This window comes from Lipotes vexillifer, unplaced genomic scaffold (genome assembly GCF_000442215.2).
Source record: "Lipotes vexillifer unplaced genomic scaffold, Lipotes_vexillifer_v1.1 scaffold865, whole genome shotgun sequence".
NCBI classification, from domain to species: domain Eukaryota; kingdom Metazoa; phylum Chordata; class Mammalia; order Artiodactyla; family Lipotidae; genus Lipotes; species Lipotes vexillifer.
The window spans coordinates 2,770,058-2,791,080 of NW_006795130.1; the positions used below are offsets into that span (position 1 = coordinate 2,770,058).

General features: G+C 45.0%; 1 protein-coding gene across 1 annotated transcript in view; it reads right to left on the reverse strand.

Annotated features, from left to right (window-relative positions):
* SEC24C (SEC24 homolog C, COPII component) overlaps positions 1 to 18,861 on the reverse strand; it is a 22,913-nt gene extending 4,052 nt beyond the window's left edge. Inside the window, 11 exon segments of the mRNA XM_007467514.1 lie at positions 77 to 268; positions 430 to 554; positions 742 to 857; positions 1,063 to 1,201; positions 2,381 to 2,508; positions 2,738 to 2,849; positions 5,481 to 5,617; positions 5,931 to 6,305; positions 6,515 to 6,690; positions 14,889 to 15,024; positions 18,690 to 18,861. Of these exon segments, the coding sequence (XP_007467576.1) occupies positions 77 to 268; positions 430 to 554; positions 742 to 857; positions 1,063 to 1,201; positions 2,381 to 2,508; positions 2,738 to 2,849; positions 5,481 to 5,617; positions 5,931 to 6,305; positions 6,515 to 6,690; positions 14,889 to 15,024; positions 18,690 to 18,861 (1,808 nt within the window).
* Positions 18,862 to 21,023: the final 2,162 nt, after the last annotated feature.

Here is a 21,023-nt window from a genome sequence, read left to right on the forward strand (position 1 = left end):
CCCTCTGCTCAACTCTCTGGCTTTCTGTGGTTGTATCCACCCCACCCCTGCTTTACCCCCCCAGTCTTACTCCTACCTGGTGATGACTGCTTGAGACTCATTGACATTGACCAGGAAGCCATCCAGCAGTGGCACAAACATGTCACCCACATCAGATACAACCATCATTTGTGGCTGGGCCAATGAGCTCTTCACATTGTAGAAGTGGAGCACCTTATTATAGGTGACAAAGCCAACGCGGATTGCTGACTCTTCTGCCCCGCCCTCCCTGTAGAAGGTGACATTGTTACCCACGGTTGCCACCTCCTCCACCACCCAACTTCATGACATCAGGATCTGTGATGTGCTGAGTTAACCCAGCCACCCACCCCTAAGCCCCCTCCCCAGGCATCATTATCCAAAGGAAGCATCTTGGCTCCTAACTCTCACCTAGGCAGGAAGTCTAACAGTGACTTGAGCTCCTCACAGAGGAGCCTAACAAGACCACTCCTGATGGCATTGTAGGAGACGTCAATCATGAAGATGAAGGCAGGAGGGCTGGGGAACTTATTGTTCTGCAAAGGAAGGAAATGTTGGCGGTGGCGGGGGGAGGCAGGAGAGAGGGTTATTAGTAAGCAGGTCAGTTGACTAGAGAGAAGTCAACACCATAGGGGACAATGACGGGGTGAGGGAAATGACCACAGCAAGTCTTAGCTGTCTCATTGTCCACCCACTGCTGCTCCCCACGCTACCTTCCCTCACCTTGCAGTAATCTACAGTGGCCAAGAATTCATAAGAACCCAGGGACAGCTCAGGACGGTCATAAGCATCCACACGTTTGCCGGTATGATCCAGATGTTGAAAATACTGGGGGGGAACTGTGGGGAGTAGGGCAGAGTGTTACTCAAAGGTCCATGCTCAATTTTAGTTGGGTCCTGGCTGAGCTCACTCTATTGCCCCACATCCCCACAGGCGCCTTATTTCCCCAACTCCTGAACCAACGGACCCTCATCTATCTAACTAGAAAGAGAACAATGAAGATGCAATCCAGATCCCCCCCAACCCCAGCCTCTGTGAACATACCATCATTGATACAGCTGCAAAAGCAGCACTGGAAGCGCCTCCCTCCCTCAACGAACTGCATGAAAGGGCACATGTATGCTTTGCAGCGATTGCAGCGCAAAGGGCCAGATTCCCCGTGGTCGACAACATACGGTGAAGCCTAAAGAGCAAAGGGGAGGGGCTCAGACATAGAGGGAAGCTACAGCAGGGAGCTATATGTGGCAACAGATGAGGAGGAACAACCTGGAGGGAGAAGGGCATGGCTCAGATAGTCTGCCTGGGGAGGGAGCAGAGAGAAGGGGAACGAGGACAAATGTCAAATGTCTCTAAGGAATGTCCCTAAGAGGCTAAATTCTATAGTCCCCTCTCCTTACTCCTCATCTCTAGAATTTCACTTCTTCTGGCAACAGAAGAGCAACTGTGGAACTGGCCCATACAAGCCAGGGGCTGACATGGATGTATGAGGAGAAAACCAGAGATTACCCAGGATTCTCATTTCTGGCCCAATCTTCAATCCCCTTCACTCCTGCTCTAGGATCTTGACTCCTACCTCCTTTCCCAACAAAGCATCTATGACATTTGTCCTCCCCAATCCCTGGATTTCTGTGAGCCTACTGATGCCCAGGCAGATGTCACCCTACAGATAAGAGACCAGCAGCCAAGGGTCCAGGAAAAAAGAGACCCAGGAAAAAAGAAAGAGAAAAACAGAGAACAAGACAGAGAAGCAGGATGTAAAGTGAGCCGTGAGTATCCAGTTATAGAGAAATCCACCCCAAGTTCATTAAGCTAGGCATGAACATGAGGGTATTCTACCAAGGCCTGGCAGAGCAGCTGCCAAGCTCTCTCTCTTTCAATGCTGATTCCAGGTATTGGGGTGACAGATCATGGCCCAAACCAGGTAAGAGAAGGACTACTGGATCTTAATCTACCTTTTTCCTTAATATGCTGTCCTAACATCTCGACCTACCTGGGATGACAGGACAGCATACAAGAAAAAAACAGAATGATGTGCTTCTAATCATCTGGAGATGACCATGCTATGAGAGGTTCCTGCAACCAGCTGTCTTCTCCCCCACAAGTTGGCCTTGACTCTTTCCATAATGTGTTTCCCCTGTGGACTCTGCTCCCATCCAGCAATTTCTTGGGCTTTTACTCTCATCCCTACCACCCCTTCAGGCATGGGCCCTGTGATAGAAAGCTATTGAAGATATTCGCCCCTCCCGCCCAACCAAGACTTCTTCCATTGTGACTGCCAGAATCACACCTAGGAAGAAGTCTCACTCCCCAATCCCCCTCCCTTCCTCCCTTTCATTATACTCTAGTCCCTTCTCTGACTCACCTCTTCTGGGGGCAGCCTTGCCAGCGGCTTGATGACAGCTGCTAGGGGCACCTGAGCCTGCTTAGCCATGTCAGATGTGCAAGGGATATTATAGGATGTGCATCGGATGTATCGGGGACTTGCATTCCCTGAAGAGGAGGTAGAAAAGCTGAGTCAGATCACAGAATCACTCCAGACACTGGCTCTCCATTGCCAATCCACCCCATCATCCCAACAAATGCTAGAGCTGATGGTGGCTTTTTCCCCCTAGAGACCAATGAGGGACTGGTCTCTGATTAAAGACTGACAAAGCCCCATCCATAAGCTGATAATGCTGAAGAAAAAGTCGCCGCAGTGAGTAATTAATGCCCTTCTCACCTTGGTCTTTCACGAGGAAGTTGGTGGTGACTAAGGGTGGCACCTGGCCCCGCACTCCAGTAACAAATGGCTCTGAACCCCGGTTGTTCCTGTCATCCTCAATAACCTGAATCTGTAGGGAAGAGGTGAAATGAATGAAGTGACAGATGAAAAGGGAGTAGCAGGTCACAGAGAGCCAGGAGAAAGAAACACCGGAGCTGCAGCACAGAAACTAATAATTTGCCAAGGAACACGCCTCATGCACCAGGCCTGCTCTCCTTTAGGAGATCATATAAAATGCTGTAATACCAATCTTCCACACCACAGTCAGCAGCAACATGCTGGACAGGCAACATTGAGAAAGGGCTTCTTTATGAATCACCCTGATCCCAATAAATGGTGATCACCCTGTTATAATACCTACTCCAGGAAAGCGCCAGCTCTTATCACAAGCCTTCAAACATGATCAGATTCCACTTCCCTCCCCCATCAAGCCTCTGCCTCCCCTTCTCTTCCCAAGACACATTCTGAATCAGAGCAGAACAGACAACGGTAACCATGTAAAAATGAAATCTACCTGGAATGACTCTACACTCAATGAAAGTAGAAGGGACAGGGTGAGGAGAGGATTACACAGCAGGAAATGATCAGGTAAGGTGAGGAAGCAGATGCTGCCTTATTTTCAGGTAAGCATCAGTGTGTAAATATGGGAGAAGAGGATATTATAGCCCAATCCTCAGTCCCCCACATTTTGACAGACCCAGCAAAGGAAAAAAAAAGATTTTGCAAAGCTGGTGATCAGACCTTCATGCAGGCTGATAACCTTTGGTCAGTTACTTCAAGATGGGTTTGGTAAAACCAGAAAAAGTAAAGGGAGAATAAGACTCTGTATCCCATAGCAGAAAGAGTTGAAGCTTAGAAATATATCAGAGTCAAACAGACTCTCCAGATGAGAAAGTGGCCCACACTTTCCCAAACCAGCTGTCCCCTCCCCGTAAGAAATGAGTTTCCCAAATTTGTACATTAGTAGCCACCTACCCACATGTTTCTCTACAACAAGCAGTAGACAAATCAAACCCAAAAGGGAAAGATCTACTGTTCAGTTTTGTCCTGTTCCATCCTATGTCACATGCAGGCTCCTGGAGGAGCCAGCAGGACTAAAACCAAAGCTTAATATGCCATCTGACCCCGCCCTTCGATCCTGACCTTCTACCATCCCATACTTAAAGGCACTGCTAACAGCTTGCTACTTCTTCATTATATGGTGACTCGAGGCATGCACATCCTTCTAGCTTGTAAAAGCAAGGGTCTAGAAGGACTAAGGGAAGAGGATGCGGAGGGATGGACATGGTGGATGAGGTGAAGATGAGGTCACAGGCATGCATGGGTGACATTAACACAGGGATGACACACCCACACCCACCCCCTGCACTTACTGGACTAGGAATGGCATCAGGGTCTATTCTGTGTCTGGTTTTCTGCTGAGGAGGCAGCTCATTGAGTTGCTTTTAGTGTTTTAATAATAAAGGCAGCAGGGGAATACAGGTAGGGAGACAAAAGAACAAGAAGCAGATGTTACTTCTCTCAGCCCTGATGAGTTAGACATGAACAGCTAACTCATGGAGTTAGCTCATACTAACTCCATGGAGCCCAGCTCATACTGCTGAAATCAGGCCCCCCCTAGATCAGAAATTCCAAATGTTTCTGGGCCAAAAAAGAGCCTTTAATGGCTCAGGCTATGATGTAGAAAGATAAGGAAGGGGGCAAATAGGAGGCAAGAGGGGTTATACAGAGGGGCTGAATGGGAGAAATTTTAAGAAGGAAGAAGAGGGATGTTCCCTCCAAAAGGTCAAGCCTCCCATGTAAGAACTATTCTTATGCTGAAAGAAGCCTCACATCCAACCAGACTCTCCTTCTTACTAAAGGAGGGAGAAGGAAAGAGGGACTGCTTAATCCTCTAGAGTCCCCCTTTGCCAACTGGGTCCCTCACCATGATAGTTCCCCAAAGGAAGAGGGAGGAGAACAGAATGGAATATGACAATGGCTAAGCATGGTGAGGTAACTGACACAGCAAATGTTGCAGACAGAACTATAAAGTGGCCCCCACTTGGGAATACAGTACCAGCCTCTATTCTGTGTATGATGAGGAAGGCCTGAGTATTCTGATGGCTCTAAGGGTGAGATTCACCCTCTTCCTTGGAGAAGCAACTTCCCCACATTGCCCTTGAAATTGTAGATCACTATTCCCCATCCACACAGCAGCAGGCTAACAAACAAAAGTATTGGAGGCTTCCTCCTAAAACTGTCCAAATAGGGGCAGAGAGAATCCAGAGAGGCTTTCCTTTTCTTACCACCTAACACCAAAGAATTTCCACGAGCTCTACCCATTAAGAAGACTGCTATCCTACTAGATCTAAGAGGACAAGACCTGGACCCACCCACTACTCCACAGAAGAGCAGAGGTTACCGTGCTCTGTCCAGCAGTGGCAGAATGCAGCACTCAACTCAGAGCTCTACTGATACTGCTGATCACTCCTGGTTTCCCTTCCTTTCCTGCCCAGCTATGAAGTAAAAGTGCCCCAAAATGGCTTCTGGGAATTCAAGTTCTAGTTAAAGAGTCAAAAATTACATCTAGGTTCTACACCTACAAGATGATGAATGAAAAGGAAAATCAGAAAAGGCTAGGCAAACATCTCTTCTAGGTTGACTCACTTATCTGGCAGCCACAAGCACCTTCCCCAGGACCACATAAGTATCTACTCACAGGGCTCGGGATGGCATCAGGGTCCAGGCGCTTAGGAGGCAATGGTTGAGGAGGCCCAGGCTGACTTCCAAAAGCGGCTGCTCCTGGGTAGGGACTTCCATAATTGGACTGAGGGCCCCGGGTTGGTCCAAAGGAACCTAAGAGACAAGGACACAAGGTTAATGAACAAATTATTCCTTCTCTATCTCTTCTTAAGGCCTCACGGAAATTACTAGACTCCTATAAATGTAGAATTGAGAGGTACAGTAATGACCATTCAGAGAAAGCCCACACTATCTGAACTAAGAGAAAAAAAAATCTTATAAACCCCAGATCCTAGTAATAATACCCTGAAGCTGTCTATCTAGTTCACCACTTAGCAAGCAATACTAAAAGCAAATAAAAACAACAACAAAAACACGTGAACTGCTAAAGCCTTTGGCTCCTAGGTAGACCTTGGGAAAAACTCACCATTTTGTTGCAGCTGATAGCCTGGCTGCTGGGAGGAGTGCATAGGTGGTAGTGGTGGTCCTGGGGGCCCAGTCATTTGGGTGCCAGGGGGCAGAGCTTGAGGAGCAGGTGAGGACACGTGGTTGGGCTGGCTCACTGGGGGTCCCCCAAAACTCTGTCCAGGCAAGAGAGGACCAGTCATCGAAGGCATCCGAGGACCCCCTGAAGCTGGGGGTGTGAAGCTGGAGGCCTGTAGCGGGACAGATCGCTGGAGAGGCTGGGTCCCAGGATGACCCTGGGCCTGGCCAAGGGGAGGAGCTTGGCCCTGAGGATAGGAGCCATACAGACCAGAGTTAGGGAAACTTCCTGAGGCTGAGGCCGGCGATGTTGGTGGGCCTGAGAAGTAGAAGAAGTAGAGTCAGAACCCCAGTCATTCTGCCTCCTTGTTCAGTAAATCACTTTCCTTTCCACATGAGGGGCAGGAATGACTTCTCCCATCTGCTGGGGCTCAGAAGCACAAGAAATAAAAGGGATTCAGGTATAGCCCCAGAGTCTGATGCTTCTAAAAAGAAGGGGACAGTATACCTGTGGTCACAGCTACTCACCATAGCCTAGCCCTGAAGGTGGAGAGGCTGGGGCCACAGTACCACTGATCTGCATTCCGGCCAGCTGAGCAGTCACCTGTGCACTTGTTGGGGGAGGGCCATAGGGCTGAAGCCCAGCTGGCTGGCTGACCACAGGGGCCAATATGGCTGACCCAAATGGCTGATACCCAGGGAGCCTGCGAAGAGAAGGAAGGCAGAGGTTTCTAGTGGGCTGAGATACCCTTCAAAGTTGGCAGGAGCTCCACATCATATAGGAAACTATATTGTTTTACAGCATCTTACTCTCATCTGGGCTCTTATATGGCTTCACATTTTTATATATTTGTGAATAAATTACATTCCTCATGATCTACACTGTGATTATTCATGGCAAACCTTGTTTTCCATTAGGTTCACTCCAAAAACATGTGTCGAACACCCTCAGATCAGAGTATTATTTACTCTGCTAGTTAGATTATCACCTCCTCTGCCTTAATCCTTTGTTGACAAACCACCTCAGTTCTGTAATCTGAAGCACTGAAGGAGTCGAAGGGAAGGTGCACAGAAGCATTAACACAACAGGAGCTTAATAACGTGGGCTCAAACAAATGCAGTTTGATTGTATAACTTTTAAACCAAAGTATCACTTAATCCTGGGAAAGATGTTAGAAATATCCTTAAGATTAGAAGAGCAGGTCAGCTAAGTCTGGCATTCTATGCTAAGCAGAAAGATGATGCTAACTCTACCAGAGTTAAGGACTAGACAAACAGGACATAAACCAGGTAGCCTTCTAGCTGGGTCTATCTAGCAAAGCCTCGTTACTTGGATAACTGTCTTGGATACTCCCATGGTATAAGATGGCATATTAAAATATAAATTCAAAATCATTCCAATATCGTTGTATACCAGCTAGCAACTGCAACAGTGTTTTACAGTAATGTTACTACAGAAATCTATAACATAGATTATTATACATAACAAGCTCCTTCTGGGATTTCAAGAACGAATCAAATTCTTCACAACGGTAGCCTGTTAAACTGAAATTCTGATTTAACCTTCCTGCTTATTTTGTCTCTACTAAATAACTGGAACTTTATTATGTTTGGTCAGCTTCTACTAGTTCTGCAGTTTCACTTTTCATTTGTTCATTTAACTAGTATTTTCTGGGCAATATGCTAGTGAAACTTACCTCCCTAAGCTCTTCGTTGGGCTTTGCATTTTTTGTCTTCCATAGCAACAAACATACTGTTAGCCCCATGGCAGATGCTCATCAATCCTTGTCAAAATAATTATATTCCATGGTACTACTCTATTAACATGGATAATACTCTCCACTACCCAGTGGTATTCTATCACATACCGTAGTAACAATAAACCAACACCTTATCTGCACATAGCTTTATAATTTACAAAGCATCTCTAAGTGCTTTATTTAATTCTCACAGCAAATTAATGAGGGAAACAGAGCAGATATAAAACTAAGACACTAAGGGTATAAGTAGCAGACTATTCTAGAACTAGAACCAGACCCAATTCTTAGTCCAATGTATCAATACTTTACTTTTTAATTGTGAAATATAACATAAATAGAAAAAAATACATAAAACATATACGTACTGCTGAATAATGCAAAAACCCATGTAACCAAAAAGCAATTCAAGAAATAGAATACACCAAAGGCCCAGTGTGCCTCTCCTCCATCACAGCCCTCTCCTTTCTCCGAAAGATAACTACTTTCCCAACTTCTTGATAATTGTTGCCTTATCTTTAAAACAATATAATTCAGCTATGTCAGGTTTTTAAACTTATGTAAACAGAATCACATCGTACATACTCTGAGTTTGCTTCTTTTGTTCAACCATGTTTATGAATTCATCTATGCTGTTGCATTTAGCATTCTCTTTCATCACTAAATGTTATTCCACTAAATAAATATGCCATGATTTACTTAAGCATTTTACTACAGATGGATATTGGGGGTTTTCCAATTTTTGGATATTATCAATAATGTTGCTATATTCAATCATATATTCAACTTGTTTATACACACGAGTTTTTTCTAAGGCATATAGCTATGAGTGAAATTATTGGTTTATATGATATGCATATCTTTAATTTTAACAGATAATTCCAAGTTATTTTCCCATAGTAGTTGTACTATTTGCATCTGACCACCAGTGGATGAGAGTTCCTGATACTCCATATGCTCAGCAATAATTAGTACTGTCAGACTTTTTAATTTTGCCAATCTGATGGATACACAGGAGTATGTTGTTGTGTGTTTTTTTAAATAAATTGATTAATTGATTTATTTATTCATTTATGGCTGTGTTGGGTCTTCGTTGCTGCGCGCGGGCTTTCTCTAGTTGCAGCAAGTGGGGACTATTCTTCGTTGCGGTGCGCGGGCTTCCCATTGTGGTGGCTTCTCTTGTTGCGGAGCACGGGCTCTAGGCGCAGGCTTCAGTAGTCGTGGCTCGTGGGCTCTAGAGCGCAGGCTCAGTAGTTGTGGCGCACGGGCTTAGTTGCTCTGCCCTTAAACTTAAGCCCGCAGGTTCTCAAGATAATAATTTCTACCCTCTCCACAGGCAGCCACAGTGTCAACTTACCACTCTGATTTTCAGTTCCCACTTTGTCTCTGGCACTTGAGGATTTCACTTTCTTTCTTTTAAGCTTGATTATGTATTTGAAAAAAAAGAATTGTTTCTATTTCCTCTCCCCTTTCTAGATGTTTGTGGCAGAAGGGTTTTAGGTTACATTAATCTACTTACCAGCTGAAATTCTTTCACCTGCCTTCATATCTCCACTGAAACTACATCTGTCAATGATGTCGAACCTTGCCAAACCCAACAGTCAATTCTTCGTCTACATCTCACCCTTCAGCAGCAAATGACACAGCTGATTATTCTCCTGACTTCCTAAAATACTTTCTTCACCTAGTTTCAGGATGCTACTCTGTCATGGCTAATCTCCTACCTCACTACTGCTCTTTCTCAGTGCGTTTGTTTGTTTGTTTGTTTGTTTGATTTGGCTGTGCCAGGTCTTCAATTGTGGCATGTGGGAACTTTAGTTGCAGCATGAGGGCTCTTAGTTCCCTGACCAGGGATCAAACCCAGGCTCCTGCATTGGGAGAACGGAGTCTTAACCGCTGGACCACCAGGGAAGTACCTCATTGTGTTTTTGTTTGTTTGTTTGTTTGTTTTTGCGGTACGCGGGCCTCTCACTGTTGTGGCCTCTCCCGCTGTGGAGCACAGGCTCCGGACGCACAGGCTCAGCGGCCATGGCTCACGGGCCCAGCTGCTCCGTGGCATGTGGGATCCTCCCGGACCGGGGCACGAACCCACATCCCCTGCATCAGCAGGCGGACTCTCAACCACTGCGCCACCAGGGAAGCCCCTTCATTGTGTTTTGATAGCTCCTCCTCTGACTGCCTTTTTTTAAAAAAATATATTTATTTATTCATTTATTTCTTTTTGGCTGCGTTGGGTCTTCATTGCTGTACGCGGGCGAGCAGGGGCTACTCTTCGTGGCAGGCTTCTCATTGTGGTGGCTTCTCTTTGTTGCGGAGCACGGACTCTAGGAGCACGTGCTTCAGTAGTTGCGGCACCTGGGCTCAGTAGTTGTGGCTTGGAGGTTCTAGAGAGCAGGCTCAGTAGTTGTGGCACACGGGCTTAGATGCTCTGTGGCATGTGGGATCTTCCAGGACCAGGGCTCGAACCTGTGTCCCCTGCATTGGCAGGCAGATTCTTAACCACTGCACCACCTGGGAAGTTCCTCTGACTGCCTTTTACATGTTGGTAAGCTCCAAGGTCCAGTCCTCATCTCTACTATTTACTCTCAATGCTCACTTTCTAAGTGATTTCATTTAGTCCCATGGCTCTAAATAATGTCTCTATACTGAAGACTCCCAAATTTGTATCTCCAGTCCTGACATCATTCCTTAGCTGCAGATCCATATACAACTGCCTATTCAGCATCTCTACTTGGTAGCTGGTAGCTTTCTTAAACCTATAATGTACAAAATAAAACCCTTCATTTCACCCCCCAAATCTGCTCCTTCTCAAACATTCTTCATCCCAGTAAACAGCACTATTTACCAAATTGCTTAAGTCAACAGGTTAAAAGACATCCAGAATTCCTCTTTCTCTCTTAACTCACATCTAATCCTCCCGGCTCTACCTTCAAAATATATCCAAATCTGACTGCTTCTTACCACCTCTACTACTACCATCCTAAACCAAGCCAAGATCATCCCTTACCTGAACTACCGGCAATAACCTCTTCATAGGATTCCCTACTTCTACTCTTGAATTCAGCAAAGTGACCTTTTTTTAAAAATAAATATATTTGTTTTAATTATTAGAGAATGAGGAGAGCACAAGCAAAATTTTAAAAAAGTAATGTTTTTACTAATCACATTTGTGATAGTATTAGTATTGTTATACTGAGATTGTGTATAATAAGGGATAAAATAAATGAGAAATTGTGGGATATTCCAATATTCAAATTCCATCATCCCCACAGTCTTGAGAATCAAGACTCCTGGTATGGAAGAAAAGAGATACAGATATAATGAAGAGGTTAAGTAAAGGTTCTGTAGTCTTGAATTTGAACTGAAAGTACATATTTAAACTAATGAGGTATTGTAACTTTAATATATGTAGGTATGTATTTCTTAGCTATGTTCACTGAAGAGGCCTAGGAAGTGACCAATCAGGCAGCAATGAACATTCCTAGTGCCCAGGTTATAGTCACAAAATAACATTTCTCACCAACAAAATAAAGGATTTCTTGGAAAAATGGGTAATTCCTGGTCTAGAATATAAATGTACAAGATAAGCCTGAAACATCTCATTAGACCTAAAGATTACTAGGGTCATGTCAAAAGGACTCAGGAATCAACTTGAAGAGGCTCACATTGGTCAAAGACAGGACACTTTATACTCCAATAATGATGATAGTTGCAGTGAATTGAAACCCATCAAATATGTTTAAAACTATAAATTCATAATGATATTAAAAATAAGAGTTGGTCACCTTGTACATAAAAGAAAACCAATTCATTTCCCTATAAACTAGGAAATAAAGGTAAAGAATCAAGCATTTATTCTACATGAATTGCACAACCTGTAACCAAATAACAGATGACAAGAACTGCCTAAAATGGTATTCAAACAAATAAATGAGGAAAACAAAAGAATTAGAGTATCACCATTTTGTAAACCCAGTGAATTAACATACATATGCATCAACAACTGGTAACATCATAAAAAGAGAGACATCAAGATACTATGTGTGGGGCTTCCCTGGTGGCACAGTGGTTGGGAGTGCGCCTGCCGATGCAGGGGACATGGGTTCGTGCCCCGGTCCAGGAAGATCCCACATGCCGCGGAGCGGCTGGGCCTGTGAGCCATGGCTGCTGAGCCTGTGCATCCGGAGCCTGTGCTCCGCAACAGGAGAGGCCACAACAGTGAGAGGCCCACGTACTGCAAAAAAAAAAAAAAAAGATACTATGTGCTAGGCTTCCCTGGTGGCGCAGTGGTTAAGAATCCGACTGCCAATGCAGGGGACATGGGTTTGAGCCCTGGTCCGGGAAGATCCCACATGCCGTGGAGCAACTAAGCCTGTGCACCAAAACTACTGAGCTTGCACTCTAGAGCCCGTGAGCTACAACTACTGAAGCCCACGCACCTTGAGCCCGTGCTCCACAACAAGAGAAGCCACCGTAGTGAGAAGCCCGCGCACTGCAACAAAGAGCAGCCCCCTCTGCCCACAACTAGAGAAGGCCCGTGCGCAGCAATGAAGACCCAATGCAGCTTAAAATAAATAAATAAATTTATATATTAAAAAAAAGATATTATGTGCCTTCAAAGTCTTGCTCCATCCTATCCACAGGGATCAAATCTGGATCCAGTCTTTGGATTCAGCTGCTAATTTGCAGGAAATACAAAGGAAAAAGGAAAATACTGAACTGCAACATGAATATACAACCCAGATAATCCAGGCTGTGGGAAACTCTTCAGGTCAATTAGCTTGGAGTCCTCAACAGATAAACAGTAAGAAAAAGAAAGAGATAAAAAGGGAACCTATGGACTCAAAAGACACATCAAGTTGTTTTTTCTTAATAGGTAAAACTAAACTGTGGTGTCTAGGGATGTACCTTTGGATGTAAACTATTTTTAAAAAACACAAGAAAGTGGCTACTATAAAAGTTAGGATAAGGCTTCCTTGATGGCACAGTGGTTGAGACTCCGTCTGCCAATGCAGGGGACACAGGTTCGTGCCCCAGTCCAGGAAGATCCCACATGCCGCGGAGTGGCTAGGCCCATGAGCCATGGCCACTGAGCCTGCGTGTCCGGAGCCTATGCTCCGCAACAGGAGAGGCCACAACAGTGAGAGGCCTGCATACCACAAAAAAAAAAAAAAAAGTTAGGATAGGGAAGGGAATTCTCTGGTGGTCCAGTGGTTAGGGCTCCACACTTCCACTGCAGGGGGCATGGGTTCGAATCCTGGCTGGGGAACTAGGATCCCGCATGGCCAAAAAAAAAAAAGTTAGGACAATGGTTACTTATGGGGGGAGGGAGAGAGCGATGATTGAACTGGAACACATGGAAGGGGTTTTAGGGGTGTGTGGCAGAGTTTTATTTCTTGATCTGGGTTGTAATCACTTTATGAAAATTTACTAAGCCATACCTTTGTTTTGTATGGTTTTTGTGTATGTGTTTTACATTACAACAAAAAGATCCATCACATAAATGAACAAACAAATAAATGGGGAACATGTTACTCTGCAGCTTAAAACTCTCCAATGGCTTCCCACTGCAACTAAAATCAAATTTAAACTTCTAACTATGGCTTAGAAAGCACTACATGATATGGCTCCTGCCTATGTACCTACTTTATCTCCTCCACTCTCCACTCTGCTCTAGACACACTGGCATTCTTGCTCTTCTTCACATCAACCAAATTAATTTCTCTACCAGGGCCTTTGCACCATTGTTCTGTCTATCTAAGACACTCATCCCCCAGATCTCTGGATACCTCCCTTCATCATTTCACTGTGGTTTCAAACATCACTTCAGAGAGGCTTTCCTTGACCAATGTATTTAAAACAGCTTCCTACCTCCTCACTACTCATTCTCAATATCCTTATTCTGTTTTATTTCTTATTTACATTTGACTACTTGTTATCTTCTGTGTACTCCATGAGACTATAAGCTCATGAGGGCAGAGACTTGATCTGTTTGATAATGCTTTATCTCCAACCTCTAGAACAACATCTGACACAAAGTAGTACAAAATAAATACTTTTAAGTGGATGAATGAACTAATGAATTCCCTATACTGCTTCTCAGAGTTTTCCAACACAGAGGGTTAGGGAGAGTTTCCTAGGCTCTTTCTCTGGGCTTACAATGTTAAAAATGTATATTCTGGACACCTAATAAAAATGTCACTAAGTGACTCTTCCACTACCACATACCCTATGCGTAGTCATACTTTATTCTTTGTTTACCAAAAAACAAACAGCATTCCAACATAGATGACTGCCCTCCTTTAATGGACTTCCATGCAAAGACAAGGGTTTACTGAGTCATGCACCACCAAAGTTTTCATCATTTATGTAGTTTTCCTTTGAGTATCTTTCATAACTGGTCAAACCCAAACTTAACCAATAAATCCTACTAAGTGACTGATCTAAAGGAAAAGGGGAAGTCAGAAGAGACATAAATAATCCTGAGGTTCTTTTCTCCTGTTTTTCCCGTAGGGTAAGCTCAGAAGGACCATAACAATGATTAAAGATATGTCTAGTCAAGGAAAAAACGCAAGTTCACAAAAATAGAAAGAATATGAAAAAAACCCAGGTACTTAGATGGGTCAATAATCCATAGGGTGGACATTAGCAGCACCTGTAACCTGCAAAAATGAGAACATAATACAAAAAGATGAAGGGAAGAGGAAAAGGGATGTAAGAGAAAAGCAAAGAAAAAAAAAGAAAAGAAAAGTAAATAGGCCCTCACACATTCCTAATTCTTCCAGTCTCATCAGACCAATTTTAGGTTGAGCCAAATACGTACCTCTGAATGGACTTGAGGACACGGCGAGGAGGAAGGGTAAGCTGGGACGAAGTAAGAGAGTAGCATGGACATATATACACTACCAAATGTAAAATAGATAGCTAGTGGGAAGCAGCCGCATAGCACAGGGAGATCAGCTCGGTGCTTTGTGACCACCTAGAGGGATGGGATAGGGAAGGTGGGAGGGAGAGGCAAGAGGGAGGAGATATGGGGACATACGTATATGTGTAGCTGATTCACTTTGTTGTATAGCAGAAACTAACACACCACTGTAAAGCAATTATACTGCAATAAAGATGTTTAAAAAAAAAAAAATACGTACCTCTGCATCTGAACAGTGGAGCTTGGCCCATTCTGTACATCTCCTTGTCCAAACTGGCCATATGCAGTCTGGCCACAAGGGCCCTGTGCTGTCGAGGCTGGAGGTGCCCCTGAAGAAGGTGGGGCTCTTGAAACACCTGAGGATAAAGAAGAGAAACTAAGCAATTGGGAAATAACTTTCTCCTCCACTCTGAGCAAGGAATGCAAAGCAAGAATCAATAAGCTCAGACCAATAAGCTCAGACCTTTACTGCAATATCACAAGCATAATACTATAGCTTGATAATGAAAAGGACACCATCAACATGCAACTCCAGCTACAGGAGATTCTGAACATGGATGCCCAGCCAGAGAGCCTCTACTCTCCTAGACAGGTATACTACAGGTGAAGCTGTAGCCAGAGCCACAAAAATGTAGGGCCTTCCTATGATCACCATACACTCTCACTCAATCCAGGACAGTCTAACGTTCTTACCCTAGACAAAACGTCAACTCTTTTAAGGAAAAGATCTGGGGCTTCCCTGGTGGCACAGTGGTTAAGAATCCGCCTGCCAATGCAGGGGACACAAGTTCGAGCCCTGATCCAGGATGATCCCACATGCCATGGAGCAACTAAGCCCGTGAGTCACAACTACTGAGCCTGCGCTCTAGAGCCCTTGAGCCACAACTACTGAAGCCCGTGCGCCTAGAGCCCGTGCTCTGCAACAAAGGAAGCCACCGCAATGAGAAGCCCGCGCACTGCAATGAAGAGTAGCCCCCGCTCACCGCAACTAGAGAAAGCCCGAGCACAGCAACAAAGACCCAACACAGCCAAAAATTAATTAATTAATTAATTAATTAATTTTAAAAAAGGAAAGGATCCCACTCCAACGCTCAGAAACTTAGAGCATACATGAGAAAGGTGGCACAGAAGGTGACCAAGTAACATTCTAAACTAGGTTGTAAAGAAAGGCACCTCTTAGAAAGACTATACGGGACATCCCTGGTGGTCCAGTGGGTAAGACTCTGTGCTCCCAATGCAGGGGGCCCGGGTTTGATCCCTGTTCGGGGAACTAGATCCCACATGCATGCCGCAACTAAGAGTCCACATGCCACAACTAAACATGCCACAATGAAGATCCTGCATGCCGCAGCCAAAATAAATAAATAAATATTAGGAAGACTATTCTGCCAACCTCTTCTTCATATATTCTACTCATCCTACGCATCTTCTTTTCAGCCATTTCTAAGTGTTGGCACTCCCAATAGCACGTGGCTCAGGAAAGTATTCCCACGGGTTGGAGAATCTGTTCCTGCCCAACTGTTCAGTCAGGACAGGTCACTGCCCTCCAATTACTGCTGTCACTATGTCTTCACAAAAGCTGTACTCCATCCTTTCTGCTCATCAGAGCTGCCATCAATGCTACTTCTACTACCCCCAAGCATTCTTCCCACATGAGATGCAGGAAGAAAGCAATTAGTTACTTGGCATATCACTTTGGAAATATTGCTGACCCCTGTTCAAACTATTGTTTTTTTGTTTTTCTTTTGCTCTGCCCTCAGTAGAGATTAGACACTCTAGAACCTGCCTACAGGAATATGATTAATCTGAACCTGCTCACTAGCCATCAAAGAACCAGATATGTTTTCCTCTCAATAACAGAGCTTCCTCTTGGGGCAATGCCAAACTCCTTTTGATAAGCCAGGACTTGAAGCCCGTGCTCTGCAACAAAGGAAGCCACCGCAATGAGAAGCCCGCGCACTGCAATGAAGAGTAGCCCCCGCTCACCGCAACTAGAGAAAGCCCGAGCACAGCAACAAAGACCCAACACAGCCAAAAATTAATTAATTAATTAATTAATTAATTTTAAAAAAGGAAAGGATCCCACTCCAACGCTCAGAAACTTAGAGCATACATGAGAAAGGTGGCACAGAAGGTGACCAAGTAACATTCTAAACTAGGTTGTAAAGAAAGGCACCTCTTAGAAAGACTATACGGGACATCCCTGGTGGTCCAGTGGGTAAGACTCTGTGCTCCCAATGCAGGGGGCCCGGGTTTGATCCCTGTTCGGGGAACTAGATCCCACATGCATGCCGCAACTAAGAGTCCACATGCCACAACTAAACATGCCACAATGAAGATCCTGCATGCCGCAGCCAAAATAAATAAATAAATATTAGGAAGACTATTCTGCCAACCTCTTCTTCATATATTCTACTCATCCTACGCATCTTCTTTTCAGCCATTTCTAAGTGTTGGCACTCCCAATAGCACGTGGCTCAGGAAAGTATTCCCACGGGTTGGAGAATCTGTTCCTGCCCAACTGTTCAGTCAGGACAGGTCACTGCCCTCCAATTACTGCTGTCACTATGTCTTCACAAAAGCTGTACTCCATCCTTTCTGCTCATCAGAGCTGCCATCAATGCTACTTCTACTACCCCCAAGCATTCTTCCCACATGAGATGCAGGAAGAAAGCAATTAGTTACTTGGCATATCACTTTGGAAATATTGCTGACCCCTGTTCAAACTATTGTTTTTTTGTTTTTCTTTTGCTCTGCCCTCAGTAGAGATTAGACACTCTAGAACCTGCCTACAGGAATATGATTAATCTGAACCTGCTCACTAGCCATCAAAGAACCAGATATGTTTTCCTCTCAATAACAGAGCTTCCTCTTGGGGCAATGCCAAACTCCTTTTGATAAGCCAGGACTTGATAGATCAGAGGTGGACTCTGTCCATCCAAAGTCCCAACCCAGAGTAAGGCTCTCCAAAGCCCTGAGACCTAATCTCACCACTTCGCAATTTTTTTTTCCAAAGTCGTAATTAAAACGGTCATAACTTCAATCATTTCCCAAATCTTACCTATGCCTCCTTGGTGCCTTCTTTTTCCCATATCCCTTTATGGAATTTACTGTTTTAAAAAGCATAAAGCATTTGGTATACCTTAGCTAGCCTAACCAAAGATCAAATGTCAACCATTTTCTAAAAAACCCCTATGAATAATATAATCTGTAGATTACCAGCTGCTCTTCATGAAAAAGTAACGTAAAAGCCAAACACTGATCCTAAAGCAGCACCAGATTGGTTTCCTCTTAATTCCCTGATATTAGACAATATCTAAGAAGCCAAAGAAACTCAAACAAAGGAAAAGGAATGATATCAGCAGAAAGATATGAGACGCACCAAAAATCAGGCACATAAACATCACACTTTTCATCCATGAACTGGTTCCCCAAGTCCCAGAGTCATTTAAAGATAGAACTATGAGTCCGATGAGAGGCATTATCAATATACATGAGAAACAAGTGATTTCAGAGAGACTTTAGGTCAACAGAAATAATTAATCCTAGTCACAGGCTCTGGACGAGCTGTGACCACAACCCTTCCATCCAGTTGTGAACAATGCAGCCAGGTGAGGCTGCACAGGGTGACACCCACAGGAAGTGAACTGCCATTGAACCTGGAAGATGTGCTCCCACTAGATGTCTTAAGGCAGAGACACAGTCACCTTATAAAAAAACAGGGAAAGGTGGGAATTCCCTGGCAGTCCAGTGGTTAGGACTCGGCACTTTCACTGCTGTGGGCCTGGGTTCGATCCCTGGTCAGTGAGTTAAGATCCTGCAAGCTGCGTGATGTGGCCAAAAGGGAAAAAAAAAACAGGGAAGGACAGACTGATCACAGGACTCTCAATGACCAAGAGCCAGATTCATGTTCCTCAATCCCAGTCACCACAACCCTTTAGGCAGCTTAGGTAGGGCAATACAACCCAACCTGAAGACTACTAATTCCCCTCCTCAGCTCAAAGGAAGCTTTGAAACATACCTGGGGGAGGGGTTTGCTGATAGCCTGGTACTGGGCCATTGTAGGCTCCATAGGAAGTGGGGGTGGTTGTGGACCCTGGTTGCCCACCATAGCTGGATTGATGATGCCCTAGGTAGACAGGCTGGGGCTGCCCAAACGGCGGCACAGGTGGAGCTGACTGGTTAACGTTCATTATGAGAGCATCCCCGACTTGGTCTCACCTATTAGATGAGAGAGAAGAGAGAAATTAGTCAAAATCAGTTTTCTAAAGAGAGCACTATTCACAGTAGGAAGTAGAAATAGAAAAGGACTGACCTTATCAGGCAGTGATCAGCCTAATCATTCTCACACTACTACAGGATCTTTGTAATTTTCTTCCCCAGACAGCAGACAGACTGCCTCCTCAAAGTAAGGATTTTGTTACTCTGAACCCTATGCTTTGTCACTGCCAAGAGGGTATAAATTTCAACCTCAGATAGGCCCACTGGAATGGAGCAGCAGCCTCCATTCCCCAGTGGTATGATTTCTAGTGTCTAGTCATACAAGAAGTCCTGCCACTGATAAACTATTGTGATATTACAGGTAAATGAAACAATGCTCCCACTTTCCATTCATTCACTCTAGCATCCATTCATTCCACAAAACTGAATACCCTCTAGTGTGCTAGTCATTTTTAATCACCCAGACTACATGTCTAAAACAGATTGGCTAAATTCCCTCCCCCTCAAAAGACAAATTTTAGAGTAACCAGTTAGAAAAATGACATTCTTTGGCTAAACTGCAGTAAATCAAGTGCTACACCATCCCCAGTCTTCCCACCAAAAAAGTGTATGGACCTTAGAACTGAAGCATTAAAATCACTAAATGTAAAGGACAGCTCAAAACTCTAGCAAGGTATCAGATTAGAACTGAGTGCAGGCCTGGCACAAAAACTTCTCACAATAACCTAGGGAAACAGTTCAAAGATCAGTGGCAAAGTTAGATTTCATGGAAAAAGATCATTCACCTTATCCTTCAAGCAGAGGGGACTATAAGTATTCCAAATCCCAATGCACTTCTCCAACTCTCCTGTTTCTGCTCTTATATGCTTGTAATGAATCTAGGCCACCACCAAAATTATTACAATCTTGCCCAGCAACAAAGGAATAAATTGGAGAGCCTTTCCAAGGTCCTTCCAAGAACAGGACTATCTGATCACATCTACTCTTCATAGCCTGATCATTCCAACTATCCTATAGACAGAAGGGACCCAGGAAGCATAAGAGCTCACAGCTACTGCAATGGAACAATGGGCCTCTCCCCTTTGCTAGGTAGGTCCATCTTGACTACAGAAAAGCTGAGCTGCTCTTGGACTAGAACTCTTTAAATTCAAAGCCATCTCAGGAGCTGTTCTTCCAAATCCTAAACCTCACACAGGTCACTACATTAAGCTTGACAGATGTCCTCCTCCTCTTATTTTCCTAAAGTCAGTGTGGGGGTGGGGATGGTAGGAAAGGAGCTTCTTCCCGAGGAAATAATCCCCTCAAACACACCCAAGAGTTTGGAGTCAGGCTCAAGTTTCAACTCCACTCTGGGTGGACAGTCGAGGGTGACAACCCAGGAGGCGGGGCAAGGTTCCTAAAACTCTGAAAGTAGTCGAGCTGTGGAGGCTGGGAGCGCCGGGGATCAAGACCGAGAAGCCAAGCCAGCTTCTCGGGCCGCGATGAGAGATACTTCCACTAAGTAGGAGATCGAGCGTCTTGCGCCCTTCAACAGGCTCAGGGCAGGAAGCGGGAGCCGGAATCTGGGCAGGGAGGAGAGAAGGGAGGGTCTAGGACTGATTCTGGATTGTGGATGCATGAGGTGAGGGTCTCTCCCCGGGCCCCGCCCCCGGGCCCCTCCCTTCCTTCTCAGACAGGACCCCGATCTGGCCAGTGATACCCCGGCCTCTCCTCTGCTTTCCTACCCACCAACCTCCCGAAGCCACTCCTCACCCGGCTCCAGATCCAGGTTCGACTTCGTTCCTAACGTCAAGGCTCCCAGGCTCCACTTCCGGTTCCGAGGGGCCGGCGTGTCGCCCCCGGAAGTTCCACCCCCACGCTGCAAGGCCACGCCTCCTGCCACGTCGGCAGTAAGCACGCGCCGAGGAACCCGGATGCCGCGCATGCGCTACTTTCCCCTCTCGTCATGGTCGCCCCCTAGGGGCTCCGCAGTTTCTTACGCATTTCCGTTTTTGTTTTTGTTTTTGTTTTGTCCAGATGTCCTGGTAACCTTATGGTCCCACCAGCTGAGATGCGATTGAACTATGTTTAGTAACTCTCCTTCCTATGACATATTAGAAACCTCTGATTTAGAGTCCTGTAGCGATTTCCTGCT